The following is a 16,239-nucleotide window of genomic DNA, read 5'->3' on the forward strand; positions in this document are numbered from 1 at the left end:
ATTTGATCCATCATAAGATGATGCAATCCAAAGATACATCTCCAAAGAATGGGATAAGAAATTCCCAAGAATACACGATAGATGTGGGACTTTTTTTTAAGTTAAAAATTGAAGCAACAATGAATTACCTTTTCAAGAGACTAAAATGATGAATTTTTTTAATTAAAATATTAATCAAATCTTAGTTTAAACAAGGTAGACGTATTTATATGTTTCATTAAAAAAATACTTCTCATTAGAGAAATTATTAAAAATTAGAAAATAAACGATTTTACTTAACTTTATTTATTTTGTCCTATTACCCCTTCATTCACATTTTAGTGGAATTTTATACATACTTTGTCATCTATATAAATAAAGATAAAGTGAATACATGCTTAGTTACTCAAAAAGTTTTTTTCTTTCTTTATATTATATTTAACGTTTGGAGAATAATAACCTAAAAGAACAACTAGTTGATTGGATTTGAATTATATATACGTTTACAGAATATTAGTTTAAGAGTCGGTAAATGTTGTATTCAGTAAGGGACAGAGAACAAACAACTTATGAAATATGCCATAAAACACAGAAACTTGTTTTTCTAAAATTAATAAATTGATGAAAAAACAAAATAAAACCACAAGGGTTTTCTGCACAATCAGCCTCAACAATGGAATAATTCTATGGAATGTTGCCTTGACTAAACACTTACTAAAGACTAGTATTAGTATCTCACCCTAAATCAGTTACTGAACAAACTACACTCATCACCCAATAATCTCTGAAATCAGGAATCTCTATTGCAAACTCAGTCCCAACATGAAATATTGGGAAGAGTGCATAATGTTACTATATATTAAAGAGGAGAATGTTGCATCTGTTTGAACCACTGCACCTGCAACTAAAGTATAAATGCCCTCCCTGCTATTTACTCTACCATGTTGATTCTTGCCTATTAACTACGAGTCCACCATTTCATCTTGCAACTCAATTGGGGCGATAAGCCCTGGAATAGAAAGCATTCTTTGCCGTTCTCTCTCTCTCTGAGCTGCGGCCTCTTCAGCATAAAGATCTTTGTTATCCTGCCATGTAGAGAGAACAGGTTAAAGATCTTTGTTATTCCAATATAATTAACAAGGCAATTATATAAGCAAGCCAAAGTAACCAGAGTTATTGTCAGGAGTTTTAATACATGTTACTTCCTCTTCTTTTTTTTTTTAATGTTGCTTCCTTAAATGGTCAAAGGATGTAAAAAAACACCACTAGAAAAAAGCATTACCTGAGCTGAAAACTCTTTTGACTGTATAAGAAAATCCCTTATGTGAGTTTTGAATGTGGAGAGATCATTTGTGGACTTAAAGAGTCCATTAACAAATTGGGTAACCTGCAAAAATTCTTGAAATTAGTCATCTTCAGGCAAAGGGGTTAAATTTTCGCTGTTTCTGCCCAATTACCTCTGCATTAGTCATGTTGGGAAATGATGTGCTTAAAAGTTTTATCGTGAACTCGCGTACAAAGTCAGCATTACTTGGGTATGGATATGGATTCGTAGCAGCATCCCATAGAGGCTCAGTCAGGGCACCCGATTCAGCCTGAAATGCACCAAACTCGTAATTAAATATTTTCGCACTAGTAAAAGAAATTAAAAGCAGGATTTAGACAGTACCAGACAAAACAAATGTTGAAGCACCAAGACATGCAATTTGAACCCAGGCTTATGAAAAGTGTCTGTCAAGACAGCAAATATCTCTTGTTCGATTGTCAAAAAATATGTCCGATAAAACTGATTGCAGAACTCCGAAGCCTGTTTTTCATACACAAATAGACATTTCAACAGGCATCCCAAAAGATATAAAAATAAATAATATATTAAGAATAAATGAGAGAAGTAGAATCAAGGAGAGGACGAGAAATCTTCCAAAGCAGGAAAAGCCACATACAAATAAAAAACAAGATAAATGTGAATTTAAAAATAACTTTTGAAAGTTAAGAGGGAAAGTTCTTGAGAAAAAACATATATATACGAAGATCACACCTGAAATTTGTTCAGCATCTCCAACAACAGGTTGAGCCCAGTTTCAGCAATGTTTCTTTCTGTATGCCGAAAAGCCCATATAATTGAATCCATAACAAACTTCAGTTGCTGACATATATTACAAACATCAGGTAGAGATAGCAAATTTTAAAATAGTCATGGTCAACATCAAATGATGACAAATAAATTTACGTGCTATTCGTTTATCATGTTAGAGAAGAGCAAGAAATAGAACCTGACTTGACAAGCAGATCAACGCAGGGAAACAATGAGTAGCTATGGCGCGTAGTAAAGAGAAAAATTTTAGCCTATGCTCTGGGTAGTCTTCAAAGTTTTTCGTAATCATCTGTGCAACAGAATAAAAGGATAAATATAGGTCAGTTGATATCCCACTGCAGGAATCCAACAATTTTACACCAATCAAATTTTTCAAAACTGAAAATCAGCACAAGGGGCACTATTAAAATGATTGTCAACTAGATCACTCAAACCTAGTCAAATGACAAACAATTACTTACTTCTAGTGTGCACTGGAAAACAGCTTCAAATATGTGAGGGATGTCTTCAATCATTGAACCTTTATATCTACAAGTATAAGATAAAAATGAGTGACTTATAATTAAAACAGCTAGTATTAGAATACCCCAGAGATATTTTCGGTCAGGGGTAACCATCAGGAAGACAAAAACAAATGTAGTGCCTACATTAAATATAAATGAAAAAAGAAAAACTGGGACAGAAATTTTACATACTTATTTATAATTGTGGCAAAAAGTGACAAAACCTCTGATTCCCTTGCATCTGGTACATTCCTGGCATAATCTCCCAGAACAGGATCCATCATTGGTGGCACAAATTGTTTTCCAATTTGTGGTTGATCTTCAGCCTTGTCTAAGAATGTCTCGATCAGTTTAAGTATCTCCCTCTTAACCGAACTGCATCAAGAAGAACGCTTACAGAATCAGTACTAATGTGTGATCCAGTTAGAACAATACTAGCATTAACATAATTAACCTTACCGCAGAAGTTTAACATATGAGGTTCTAGATGCAAAAGGTCCCCCTTCTGCAATACTTTTTGAGATAAGCTCACTGTACATCCTGTTGCAGGGAAAACATACATGGGATTTAATATTCACTGAAACAAAATATAACCTAGCCAAATTATTTACTGCTAAGACTAAGTACCACACCAAAACAATATGAAGACTTAGAAGCAAAAAGAAGATACCTGTACACGTTCAACATGTCCAAAAAGATCAATGTGATTTGGGGCAGGAAAAATGTTCCTAAAGAAGATGCAACACTTGTATTTGTCTGCAGTTTGGAAGTGACATCAATAACAAGCTTATTGTCATATTAGGAGATAAAACCAAGAAAAACTATAGACCATGGGGATAAAAATAATTAGAGAAGAAATATAAAATTAATCATGTAACCAAAAATGTTAAAAGTTTTGAAAATAGTTGCTTCATGTCATGGTACTTGTCTCTACAAAACAGGGACTTTGGTATTATGAGGTGCTCACGTTCCACATTGAGTAGTAAGGAATGTCTGGTGGAGTATTTATGTGGCTTGGTCCATCTCCCTTGATAGGTGGCTATTAAGAGAGGGTTCTCAAAGTGGTTGAATACTTATCAATTGGTTTAAGTCTGATTGACAGTGACTCCAAAAGGGCTACCCACAAATGAGGTGACCGAAAAGATTTGAATACATCACAGTCGAGTGAACCTCCGGGTTGTTGGCTCTGAAGAGCGGTGCTATGATAGAGACCTGGGTATTATGGGGCGCCTGAGCCCCACATCAAGTAATATAGACATAAATGTTGAACTTCATAGAGTAAAGATCAAACAACACATCAAGGAAATAACATTTACAGATAACAGAAACATGTAGAACTTATATTTCAAATGGTCTTCAAACATGAAAAATGAAATATATCAAAGAGTCTATAGCACAGTCACACTAAATATAACGACGAAGTTATACCTGCAATATATTAAGCACAGTTCGGATGACATCTTGATCCTTAAGGAAGTCAACATTTTGACGTGCCTGTCCAATAATTTCCAGCCATTTCTGCAGAAGATTATTGAGATATATAACATTATAACACTTGGATTACTACAAATAATGTGGTGTTCATTAAACTAACATTAAAAGGATATTGGTAATAATTATATGGCTACTCTAGAAAGAAAAGAACCTGATACGGAAGTACCATCAACCGCTGAAGATATTCATCTCTCTTTTGTGAATCAGACTCTGCTTGAATCATGCTGCCAACCTACAACGGGATATGTGCAACGGAAGTATTAACGTACAGTATAGTACAAAAAATTACAATCAAAGAAATTGAGATAAAAGAGAGAAAGATGGATACAGATTCATAGAAAGTGTGTATTTGATGGGGTTCAAGATCTGCAATTGTAGTTGGAAGGCCGGATAAGAGTTCAGACACAAATGGCTCATTCTCCCCAACCTGAAATAATGACCGCAGTTATTATGTTTATTTTTAAAAAATATCAAGAGCTGAATATGTACTTAAGAGACAAACAAAAGTCTCCCTTGGGAGTATAACAAATAAAGAGAAGTGGCCCATTTTACCTGGGTAATTACAAACTTTCGCCTACACTTTTGGACTATTTTCAAAAATGTATCACAGGCCATATCCTGATACAGATGTACATGAAACAAAAACTAAATTAAGCTTAAATAATTCCAAGCAGAAGATGTTTTCTATACATAACAAAATATTTTGAACATCAAAGAATGTCTCTGTTTAAATTATTTAAATAAAAGTAACAACTCAGAAGCAAACATGAAGAAGTATTCATATTCATAATACACTAGAAATAAAAGATGTCGTAATCATACTTAAAAATCAAACCTGAAAATACAGATCTCAAATTGAGTCATTTGACAACAACAACAAAAAAAATCAGATGACACATGAAAAACTACCACACACTAGGTTAATTTAATCAAACTATACAAATATCACTTGAGATAACAGACATGTAGAGACTGGCAGAAAACCTAAAGGAAGAAAATAACAACCTGAACTCCAGGATGTGTTTCATGCATAAACTCAAACAACTTATTCACAACAGTTTTTAGAAACTTCCAATGAGCTCTTAAAAACCGTGGATACTGCCCTACAACATACCTGCCAACAGACAATACTATATATTATTCAACAAAGAAACAGAAACTTCGTCAAATAGCACATGAAAACAAACAAATCTTACATGATATTACTTGCAATAACAGCTTTGTTATCTTTGCCTTTTGTTATTTCACAAAGATTTAATAAATCACGAATGACCAAAACCAAGAATCTGTTTTCCTGCAACAAAAGCAAGATTTGATCACTTAAGCTCTAGATGCTAAAAACTAAATATTAGATCCAATAAAAGAATATACAAGACAAACACTGATGTCAAACAAATTTAATCAGAAAAAATATTGGATAAAATTGAGTTTCATGCACACAAATTAAAGTTTAGGAAACAGTCATTTATAGTCCGTGCTAAAAGTCAGAAAAATAATATTAAAGACATCAGGACTCTGAAGTAAGTCAGTAACAGAAATACCTTCAGCCAAAACTAAATTTAGAAAACCCTTATGTGAAATTCACCAATTAAATAATTGCACCAAGTTCACTGAACAAAAAAGCCTGGAAATCTGCTAACTTGCAAAGTAGCGGGAACAAATGTGTCAGACTGCTCCTATGTCACCAACTAATATGTTTTATGGTCAAGGATAGAATTGAGAAAACTGTTCATGTCGTCATACTTTCACCAGAGTCACCAGTTCAAAAATCAAAATAGCAGCACCATATCTCTGTTACTACATGTCGCAATAGGTGGCTGCTGGGGAGTGCTGCAACTGTCGAAACAAAAACTTCAGCCAATGTTCGTGGCCATATTCTCTAGCTAAACCGGGGTTTATCCATACATTTGGCCGCCAATTTCTGAGTCTTCAATCCAATTTTATGGATGACCGCATATTTCTATGTATTTGTGAATTCAAAAAATAATAAGGTTTGAAATCTTTGTCAATCAGTCTTGCAAAAAAACTGGCCCGTGTGTATTGAACTCTATTGTATGATGATTAGACCCAGTGACCCATTCCTCTCCTTCTCACTCCCCCCTCTCTCTCTGTTCAGTCCTTTCTTCACAGTTTTCTGTTATTTTCTTGTGTCATGCTCATTCTTCTTCCTCCTTTGTTCACATTCTCCTAGTTAGTAATCAAATTGTTCAGGTATTTTCTTTTAAACTCATAATTTTCCCTTTTTCTTTCTACTCTATTCTTGTGTTTATCATTGTACTTCACAATCGTGGTGATTATATCTTAGATTGTTGGTGTTTGTAGATTTAAACTACAACTTTGGGAAAAACTTCATCGGGAAAGAGTGGGTCTACAGGGAAATAATCGTACCATTCCTATATTAATATTTTAATATTAAATGTTAACAATTATGAATATCTTAATATTGAGAAAATCAACAATCTAGTGTTGAATGTTAATGTGCAGAATCCAATCATCCTACTATTCGTACACATAATGACATGGGATTTATAACATATTCTTCATGTTAGAACAAGTGACAAAAAACAAGCATAGCAATAAAAGAAAAATGGATTAGGAATATTCTATAATTCCTCATAATATGTTAGAACCAATATTCTAACAGGAGTAACGGAAAACAGGAGCTTGTTGAACAATTGGTTTATTTGTAATACCTGTTCTTCTACCATGGAACCCGAGATAGATCCTATTGCCCAGCATAATGTGTTCAAAGTGTTCCATGTCAAATCTTTACCACTTAGTTGCTTATTTAATTTTCCAAGCATCTGTACATTTACAATACATTAGACCATTACATTAAGGAATGCTATTTATAAAGAGGCACAAATGTAACAATTTCAAAACTCTTAAGAATGTGTGGTTGGACCTAACTCAACCCTATAAAACCGACTTGTAGGGTGAGGATTACCCCCACTTATAAACACATGTTCAGGCCATAGATTGTCCGATGTGGGACTCTTAACACCCTCTCTCACGCCCAGGATTTGGATCTGGGGCGTGGAATTAAATGGTGGATGGTCCAATGGATCTTAAACGATGCTCTGATATCATCTTAAGAATGTGTGGTTGGGCCTACCTCAGACCTACAAAACCGGCTTGTAGGGTGAGGATTGCCCCCACTTATAAACACATGTTCAAGCCATAGATTGTCCGATGTGGGACTCTTAACAATATCAATTTATAGGAACTCAAAATGAAAACATATTTGTGTAACATTAACTAAATCTCAGTCAAGCTTAATAATTTTATTGTTAAAGAGTAACGAAACAATTTCCATCCTAATTTGGCCATTAGATGAAAAAAAATTAAATAGCTCGTAAATGATATAAATCCCCATATAATAAAATTTAAAATGCATACAAAAGAAGCATCACCATGACTTTTCATTCCCCTGACAGAACAAGATGAGATCAGTTCTTTCTGATTTACATACCTGCTTTTCAGTATCCTGATGATCCAGATGTGCCAAATAAATAAGAGTTTCCCTCATAATCTGTATAATGATTGAACTTGGATTAGTACAAATTGCTTGAGAGAAAGAACCATAATATATGTATAACTAACATTATTTAACCTAGAAATGTCTCAAATTTAATTTGTATAAATCATCGTCTACAACACAATATTCAGATGAAAATGGCTTCAAGACTGTGTCCATCTATATGTTAGCACTGGTCAGATTTAGCCTTACTACCTTGTACTGAACGAGAACATCACTGTCTTTCATGGTTTCACGGACTATATTCCCATTTTCATCTTCAACTATGAGAACCTCTTCTGGTTTAGCCATACGACAGATCATAAGCATCCTCAACTTAGACATGGGACCAGCATAAAGCTGTCGGCGCTGAAGAGGCTGGCCATCAACCATACCAGGAGGCGTTACTGACACCTGTTAATTCCATTACAAATATAGACCAATGTCATTCTAGGAAAGATGAAAATAATACATCGGGATCACAAGAGATATTCAGACTAAAATATCTACATGTTCGGCCAAAATATAATGTTGCAAGATATACTGAAGCTCCTAGAAAACAAAGAAATAAAATAAAATACTGCAAGGTTTAGAGTTCCTAAGAACATAATTGAATACCATTTTTACACAATGTATATTCCAAAATCATGGTTGCTGGCTTAAGACCTACTGATCCAAACTCTATCTTGCAAACTCAACTTACAATGGTAATCAAATAAATTTAAAACAAATCAGAACAGATTGTGTATACAAAACAAACAGTATGGAAAAATTGCAATGGTTAAGACAGGGAGAATAGAGTTACAGAGGGATACAAGGATAAGCAAAATTCATTAAAAAGGGGGGAGAAGTAAGCAACAACACATCAGAATATAGTGAATGATGACAGAAATATCTGCCAAGTTACAAGCAAATGATGACGAACGGTGAACATTCAACAAAACAGCAGCATCAACTCTCAATGTTCCATGTGAATATACTACAACACCGAGTACACTAACGGAAAGAATCCTATTTTGCTACATATAAGTGTATTGGTTGTGTAAAAGAAATAGTTGGATTCTAACCATCAAGGAACAAAGATTTGATGCGTCATTAGAGAGAGTACCTGAGAAACCATCATGTTTGTGGCTGCTACAGCAGAATTCTCCAAGCTACGGTTTGGCTGAAAAAGTTCTGACACCAAGATATTCCAATAGTCCAGACAGACCTGGTATTTTTAACAAATAAACGAAATATATGACTAGTGCATATTGAGAACAGGAGGAAGAGAAATAAACATGCATGCAAGATAAAGTCATAAAAGGCTATTGGAATGGGGATGCTTTTGGGGACAAGAGAGAAGAAAGCTCTATTAACATAACTTGAGGAATGAGCACATAAGGTCTGAGTACTCATAAGATTAAAACATGCAGAGCAATGAAACACATATCAACTTCATACCTTGAAAACCTCAATATCATCCACATATGAGATGTTGATAAGATATTCAAGACCCAATAGTAAAGCAGAGATATTCTCTTGAGTGGATTCCAGAATTCGGATGTGAACCTGCATAAACAGATAAAAATGTTTATAGTGTTAACACCCATCAAGCATACAGGAAACCTAATATGGAAGCAAAAGAGAGAAAGAGGAAGAGGAGGAGCTACACAATATAGAAAAGGAAATTTGGGCACCACAGTATAAGATACAAAATAAGGGTTCATTTTTAAAAATGCCAGCACAAGCATAATATAGCTGATACTGCATAAGAACTACTGGAAAGATATATTAGAGAAAACAATAGAAAAGTTCATGTGTATTTGATATTGTGAGTTCTTGATCAGAGATTGAGGTACAATTACTTATATACATGCAAATCCTGCACCAACAGCAGTGTTTATCCTACACCCACTGATGACTGGCATGAGACAGTTACAAATCAGTTTAAGCAGATGCCTGGCAATGAGCCGGCAAGGGACAGTTAAGCAATAATAAAGCTAGTTATGCTCAGATATAAGAAAGGTCTAATTCTTCCGTCTGGTTCCATTATGTTTCATTATTATATAATTATAAAAGATAAAATCCCAGAAAGACATCAAACAGGGAAAATAAACCCTACCTTGTAAAATAAGGTGAAGAACAGTGCCAAATTCTGTATAAATGCCTAGACAGACAGTGCAAAAAAAAATCAATGTAAGATCACAAGTAATTCAGTAAATCAGGCTTCTTATTTTCAGAAAATTGCAAATACTCACTTGTTCCTCACTTGAACCATGCGCATATGCCTCGGGCATATTTGTAGTAGGAGGGAGTATGGTCTGATGCATTTAACATATTATCATCCCAAAATCAACCACATAATTTAAAAATTATTTTACAATAAAAAAATAGAACAAAATAGATACATGACTACAGTGCTGCAGAGACAAAAAGAAAAATGCATGACCATGTGGAACAAAATGAAAAGCTGTTTAAATTAACTTTACCTGCAACTGAACCATGAAGATGTTATACATCTTAACATATTGTGCATCATAGAAATTCCCAAATTGAAGGGATGCCACCTGTGAATATAAATTATAAAATATGAAATAATAGCCTTGAAAGTTAAAAGTAAATCCAAAAGCATTAGGAAAAGGGACCATACCTCAGTTAAACATTGCAATGTCAGGTTTCGATATGCTGGCATTGTGAAAAACTTCAGTAATGTCTCGAGCTGTGATTAACACAAATACCAATAGGTCTCAGATTTGCTCCATGGCAGTGTAATACTGAACTAAACAGACATGTCTACCTACCAATGATGATTCAAATATATAGCCCAAGGGAATCCAGGATAGGAAAGCATGCAATGTAGACAGTGTTGCACGTATGAGTTCAGTTCGTTGGGAAACTGACAACACATATAAGCATAACTCATGTATGAGCTGAAACTCACTGCAAACAACCATGTGTAATTCTTAGCAGTGTAAAGTCACTCTATAAATAACAGAAATGCTGACAAGCTAGAGCATCTAAAGCCAGAACCAGTTTGAGAATCAATAATTGAACCAAACAGTTGGCGTGTTTTCAGCTAAATAAAACCACAATATAGACTTGTTCAGGGAAAAGCTAATTTACATATCTATCATTGAGAAATCAATAATTATATAAATCATCGCCCAGCCCACAGCCTGTGTGGGCTTCCCTAGGGCCCATTGTTTCCCACCTCAATGGTAGACCCTCCTCTTAGAACAAAAACAATTGCCAAATATCCAAGCTTAAGCAAGGGAAATGAAATAATACCCAAAATATCATGTTAGATACAAGTTATTAACTGTTACCTATTCAATGATTGTTTAAGCTCTCTAATTTTCTGCTGAGTCATCTCTCCTCTTGAAAAATCAAAAACCTCTTCACTCAAAAGCTGAATGAACATTGCATAATGTTACTTATTGATTGAAGGAACAAAATTCAACAAAAATAAAGATAAACTTACCTTCAATATAGCCATACAATTCTCACAGATAGTTTCAGTAGTTTTAGCTGCTGAAACAAGGTCGGGAATAAAGTTTCGCCATCTCGCTGGCCACTCATGCTTCAAAATCTGCATATATATTGATCGTTATATAAAATGTTATAGCTTACAAAGTTTTAGATAGATACCAAAACACCAAAAGATAACAAAGAAATGTTGCAAATCTAGATTTTTAAAGACGAAGGAAAAATAAATCCAAATCTCCATATAAATAACAGAAATAAACTGAAGAAATTATATAAGTTTCATCAAGATAGATAAAGCAAATGAGCTGAATAACTGTTTGAGAATAACAGGAACAGATCAATTTAAATGATAGAAGGGAAACGCAGCGTCAACTTTACCTGAACTAATATGATATTGAGTTTGTTGACATACAACCGCTCTGTTCGAAATGAAGCCTCATTGCCAGAAAGCTGTGCAAGATAGGTAAATAATGGAATAAAGGATACATTATTATTACAAGCATTGATAAAACAACAAACTAAGTCGGACTAGCTCATGTATCAGCTTCCTTCATGTAAGTGATACCTGTACAATAACATCTGAGATGAAGTTTTTCATTCCATCCCGCTGCTCAACCGGTAATGCGTTCCATCTATATTTTATGACACCCTCTAGCACCTATATTTACAAGCATAGGGAAAATATATAATGAGAAAGGCAGCTGAGAATAAAATTATGGTATCAAAGTAGAGAACTTATTGGACATTTAACAATGATTACTTCGGCAGCACTGACAACAATGATGGATGCAGAGGTAAAAAGGAAAAATAAACCATGTAGAGTGAAAATAAGCAAATGAAAACATGATATGTAAGACTAGAAGTTCATAGTTATATCCAACAAAGTGATACATAAATTAGTATTGAAGATTGATCCCGCAGCTCATATATGACTTTGACATTTCTCCCTCCATGTCCACCATGGATATTTCATGAGTAGAAAAGAAAGAAGAGACGAGTCTCAATGAAGCTGACATTGGTAGAGATAGTGACATTGGCAGAGATAGTGTATTGTCAAAGAGAATAGCATCAGAGACACTTGAGGGATTTTCCAGCAAGTTTACCTTGAGTAAGGTCATGAACAAAACATGTGCACCTGAAGGCTAGAGTAGTAGAGAAATATATATGGTGTCGGGTAAACAAAATGGAACGTAGTACTGGAATGTCGAGTACAGAGGAGAGCAAGAGATTGTTTAAATAGCAAGTTGTAAGGATCGCATATCCCAAAAATGAGGAGGTGCATTATTGTGAAAGAGTATGGTATGAGCCAATTTAACTAAGTGTCGATTCTTTCTCTCAGCACATTTACAAGCACATGAGGTTTGATGAAGGATAACTTGTGAAGTCAAAAGATTGCAATGACGTAACAAATATTCACAAGCACTATCAATTCACAATAACTTACTGTGGGTACCAAATTGTCTTTATTTTTAGCAAAAGGCAATAGGATTACTAGTCTGAGCAATATATGAATGTCAGTTTGCATTTGTGCATTCAGTTGGAGGTACTCATTATACTTAATGATAGAAAGGGAGACTTGACCACTAGTGTCAAATGCTTGAGAATTTGATCAACATTCGCAACTTTGGGTTGCAATTGACAAGCTTTTGTTCGGCATTGTGCCTCAGCATGGCCAAAAAAATTCAATAGCTACACCGAGGTCAAATACAACTATTTTCACATCCTCCTCCTCTACCACCTCGTTGATAAGAATTTGATACAAGTGCAATAGAGTCAACTGGCACATTGAGAGAAGCAGGGGCTTGAGCAAAAGCAGAAAGGGGCCAGAAATGTAGCAGTTGCCCGCAAACAATGTCATATAAGGGGACAAGAGTGCTAGACAGAATTTGGTTGCGAGTAGAATCAAGGTTTAGTGTAAGACCACCAAGTGACAGCATAAAGAATTCTCCTCGTTCAACATGTTTGTCGACATTGAATTAAAAGAATATGGATTATGTGAATTATGAAAATTATGTTTATGGTTTATTTCCAATACACAAAAGTTAATATACTAAACATTATCTATACTAATATTAGCTCTTAAACGATATTAAATATGGAAAATAATCATGATAATCACTAAACTCATATATTCCTAATCAAATAAGGAAACAAAATATGAAATAAGAGGAAATAAGAAAGTCAATATTATGATGTAATCTAAGACACTCATGGGATAAGAACAAGATGTGATTAGATAGTTTCATATAATCCTTACTCTAAAGCTTGAGTTTACTAAACTCTAAGATTGCTACAAATATTTAGAAAAAGTATATATGATCCAAAGAATATAATTTAAGATTGTAGATTGGTAAAATAAAAGTGTTTTCATTAGGACCGTCAAAGGGCCAACATGATTCTCAAGGACTGTCATGGGACCAAGCTGATTCTTTGGGACTACATGAGTCAGAGCCAGGCTGATTCTATGAGACTGCTACAGGCCAATGCTGATTCTTTAGGATAGTCACATGACCAAGCTACATCTGAGATTAGCACAAGGCTAGGCAGAACTGAAGCAAGAAGAGTAGATTCTTGTAGAAATAGTAATGGGACTCAAATAGTGCATACATGTCATGATAGGGACACCGGCCAAAAGAAGACATTCACACACTGTCTGGAAATCAGTGTTTCAATGAGATGCATCATGCATCTAACTGTAGCCGAGATAATAAGGTAAACAAGGACTGATCAATCAAGAAGACTGATTTATTTTTGAAATGCAGTCACATAAAATGGAAGAATGGTGGGGTAGTGGATTCAAATATATAAGAACTGGGGGACAAAAATAAAAATAAAGAACTCAGGATAATAAATGTAATACTTTAAACCTCAATGGGACATCTACACACAACACGCCCTCATACACACATGAGTCTGCCACCGCCGGTTGTGGTGTTCTTTCTTAATTGAGTTTATTTTATTGCACGTTAAGATTTTGCCACCTTTATGAGTTAGTTGATCAATTGAATAGTGACCGTATACAACCGATTGGCAAAGCAGGAAACCAAGTTTAGAATAGTGATCATACACAAGTAATTGGGTAACTGGGTTTCAATTGTTCATGACCACCAACCTTAAACTCTTGTTCATCCAATTTGTGACAAGCGTTAAAGTTTGGTCATAATAAATTGAATGATTCCTATCGATCTGATTGCCTATTTATAAAAAGGTTAGTCGGCATGATAATTGTCAAGGTTTCAAAAAAGATCCGCAACTAGGATTATGACTGCAGTGAATTGTCAAGGTCTGTCGGTTTTAAGACCTCGCCAATAGCACAATATGACTTGCAATTTTCTGCAATATCAAGGACCGCTTTGCAATCGCAATTTAAAACCATGCAATTACTATGTAATATTATGGGAACAATCTAAACTCTTGTATTCCTTGGGGTGCATTGGGGTTATCAAACATAAAACAACATAGCTTAAAACTAACCTGCAAAGCAAAGAACTTGGTATTAAGATTCTGAGTGTGTTGTAAGATATGCATGACTTGAAGCCACATATCTGGGTTGTTTTGCAACTCCCGCAAAATCTGGTCAGCAGCAGTTCTCTGCATTGTGTAGAATGAATGTAAAGAATCGCCATTAATAAAATTCCAGTATTCAAATTTAAATACAAACAAGAGCATGTAAGCAAAAAATGTGAACAGATATAGATAATTCTACTCATGAATTATACTTCCAAAACATTGAGTGGTTGAAAACAATATCACCAACAAAATGTATAATTAGAGACACCAAAACAAATTCACAGTTAAAAATAAAAATAATTAAATAAATACATTCCTAATAGCCGTTGATAATAAAACACACAGAAGAAAAGAGTAATAAACCCTAACTCTTAAAATTTCCTTAACTTCTCCCTATTATCAAACATTGGAAAACACCAAATAGTGATGAAACGAAAACAGGATTCGGACTGAACCAAACCAAATTGATGAGTGAAGTAAACGAGATAGTTAATGAGTGAAATAGAACAAAATGCTGAGTATATGCGAAAGTGAAAACGGAGGTAAACCTGTTCTTTAGATCCGGTGCCATAGAAGGCGTCGACAGTAGCATCGAGCAAGGGGACATCAATTGGTTGGGAGAAATCTCTGAGTTTCTCGGCGGCCATAGCGAAGGAAGAGAGTGATAATTCTTAAACAGTAGAAAAAGAGCGAGGAAGATGAACGCGATTTGTGGGAGGGAGAAAAACGAAAAAGGATGGGAGGGAAGAAGAGAAGAGAGAAGAGAGAAGAGAAGGAGGGAGAGAAGGTTTTTGGAGTTTTTATACTGAAGAAATAGCTTGAATTTGAAGCAGGGTTTGAATTTTTTGGTAATATTTCTTTATCTATTAATAATTATTTTTACTTTTACTTTTATTGCCCATTTAAAAGGCTATTAATAATTATTTTTACTTTTACTTTTATTGCCCATTTAAAAGGGTATATTGAGTGTGAAACGCTATCACAATTCACAAGCCTAAGCGAGCCAGCGCCTCGCTATTTTAATTTTAATTGACTTTTGTATTTTTAATTTTGTTTTAGCTTTATTATTTCAGCGATCATAACTTTATTTAATAGTATTATACTTTAATCTTTTATATATTTTAAAAACTATTTTATTGGTTAACTTTGTTTTCTTTTTAGATCTTAATTCTTTTCTTAATTTGTGTTTAGATCCAACAGCAATATTTTATACTCAAAAATATTCTATACCAACAAATCTTCATCTCCTTCTATCTACATTTTAACTTAGATCCAACAACAACAACATTTTATACTAAAAAAAAAAATTTACAAAACTGAATTTAAATCTTAAATTCAATCTTAAAAATTATTAAGCTCTCAATGACCAATCATATCTAAAGAACGATAAAAAAAAATTAAAAACTCCTATATTTTTAAGCTTCACACAAACTTTTTCATCTTCTTTGATGATGATTAAACTCAAATTATAGAATTCTTATTTTAACTGCAAAACCAAGACAAAATATACCTAAAGTTTGAAATTTTCAAAAAAATTTATCAAAAGTATTACATAAATAAATCAAAACACAATTTCTTCGGTATATAAATTTTTCAATACTTCGCTCATTGTTTCAATTTCTTGGTCATTGCGTGAAACTAACTAAAATTATTGAATTAGATTAATACAATAT

General features: G+C 34.1%; 1 protein-coding gene across 1 annotated transcript; it reads right to left on the reverse strand.

Moving 5' to 3' along the window:
- Positions 1 to 563: 563 nt before the first annotated feature.
- LOC127120882 (protein EXPORTIN 1A) lies at positions 564 to 15,387 on the reverse strand. The gene is made up of 32 exons (XM_051051464.1): positions 15,115 to 15,387; positions 14,531 to 14,647; positions 11,622 to 11,714; positions 11,435 to 11,506; positions 11,052 to 11,159; positions 10,897 to 10,979; positions 10,372 to 10,510; positions 10,221 to 10,289; positions 10,060 to 10,137; positions 9,829 to 9,891; positions 9,693 to 9,737; positions 9,032 to 9,139; positions 8,697 to 8,798; positions 7,805 to 8,002; positions 7,544 to 7,603; positions 6,765 to 6,875; positions 5,268 to 5,365; positions 5,077 to 5,185; positions 4,624 to 4,689; positions 4,400 to 4,498; positions 4,223 to 4,303; positions 4,006 to 4,095; positions 3,248 to 3,333; positions 3,037 to 3,117; positions 2,770 to 2,952; positions 2,536 to 2,602; positions 2,253 to 2,363; positions 2,018 to 2,125; positions 1,649 to 1,786; positions 1,437 to 1,574; positions 1,262 to 1,366; positions 564 to 1,064 (listed from the first exon to the last, which is right to left on the reverse strand). Exons 1-32 carry the CDS (start codon positions 15,211 to 15,213, stop codon positions 942 to 944), a joined length of 3,228 nt encoding a protein of 1,075 aa, XP_050907421.1. The 5' UTR covers positions 15,214 to 15,387; the 3' UTR covers positions 564 to 941.
- Between the last annotated feature and the right edge of the window lie 852 nt (positions 15,388 to 16,239).

Source organism: Lathyrus oleraceus, chromosome 2 (assembly GCF_024323335.1).
Source record: "Lathyrus oleraceus cultivar Zhongwan6 chromosome 2, CAAS_Psat_ZW6_1.0, whole genome shotgun sequence".
Classification (NCBI taxonomy): Eukaryota; Viridiplantae; Streptophyta; class Magnoliopsida; order Fabales; family Fabaceae; genus Lathyrus; species Lathyrus oleraceus.

Excerpts from the sequence above, each read along its gene's own strand:
- LOC127120882 (XM_051051464.1), bottom strand. The coding sequence starts at position 15,213 with ATGGCCGCCGAGAAACTCAGAGATTTCTCCCAACCAATTGATGTCCCC. Across the intron at positions 11,507-11,621 it reads TCTCAGATGTTATTGTACAG|CTTTCTGGCAATGAGGCTTC; the intron begins GTATCACTTACA and ends TATCTTGCACAG. Across the intron at positions 10,511-10,896 it reads CTTAAACAATCATTGAATAG|TGAGTTTCAGCTCATACATG; the intron begins GTAACAGTTAAT and ends GGTTGTTTGCAG.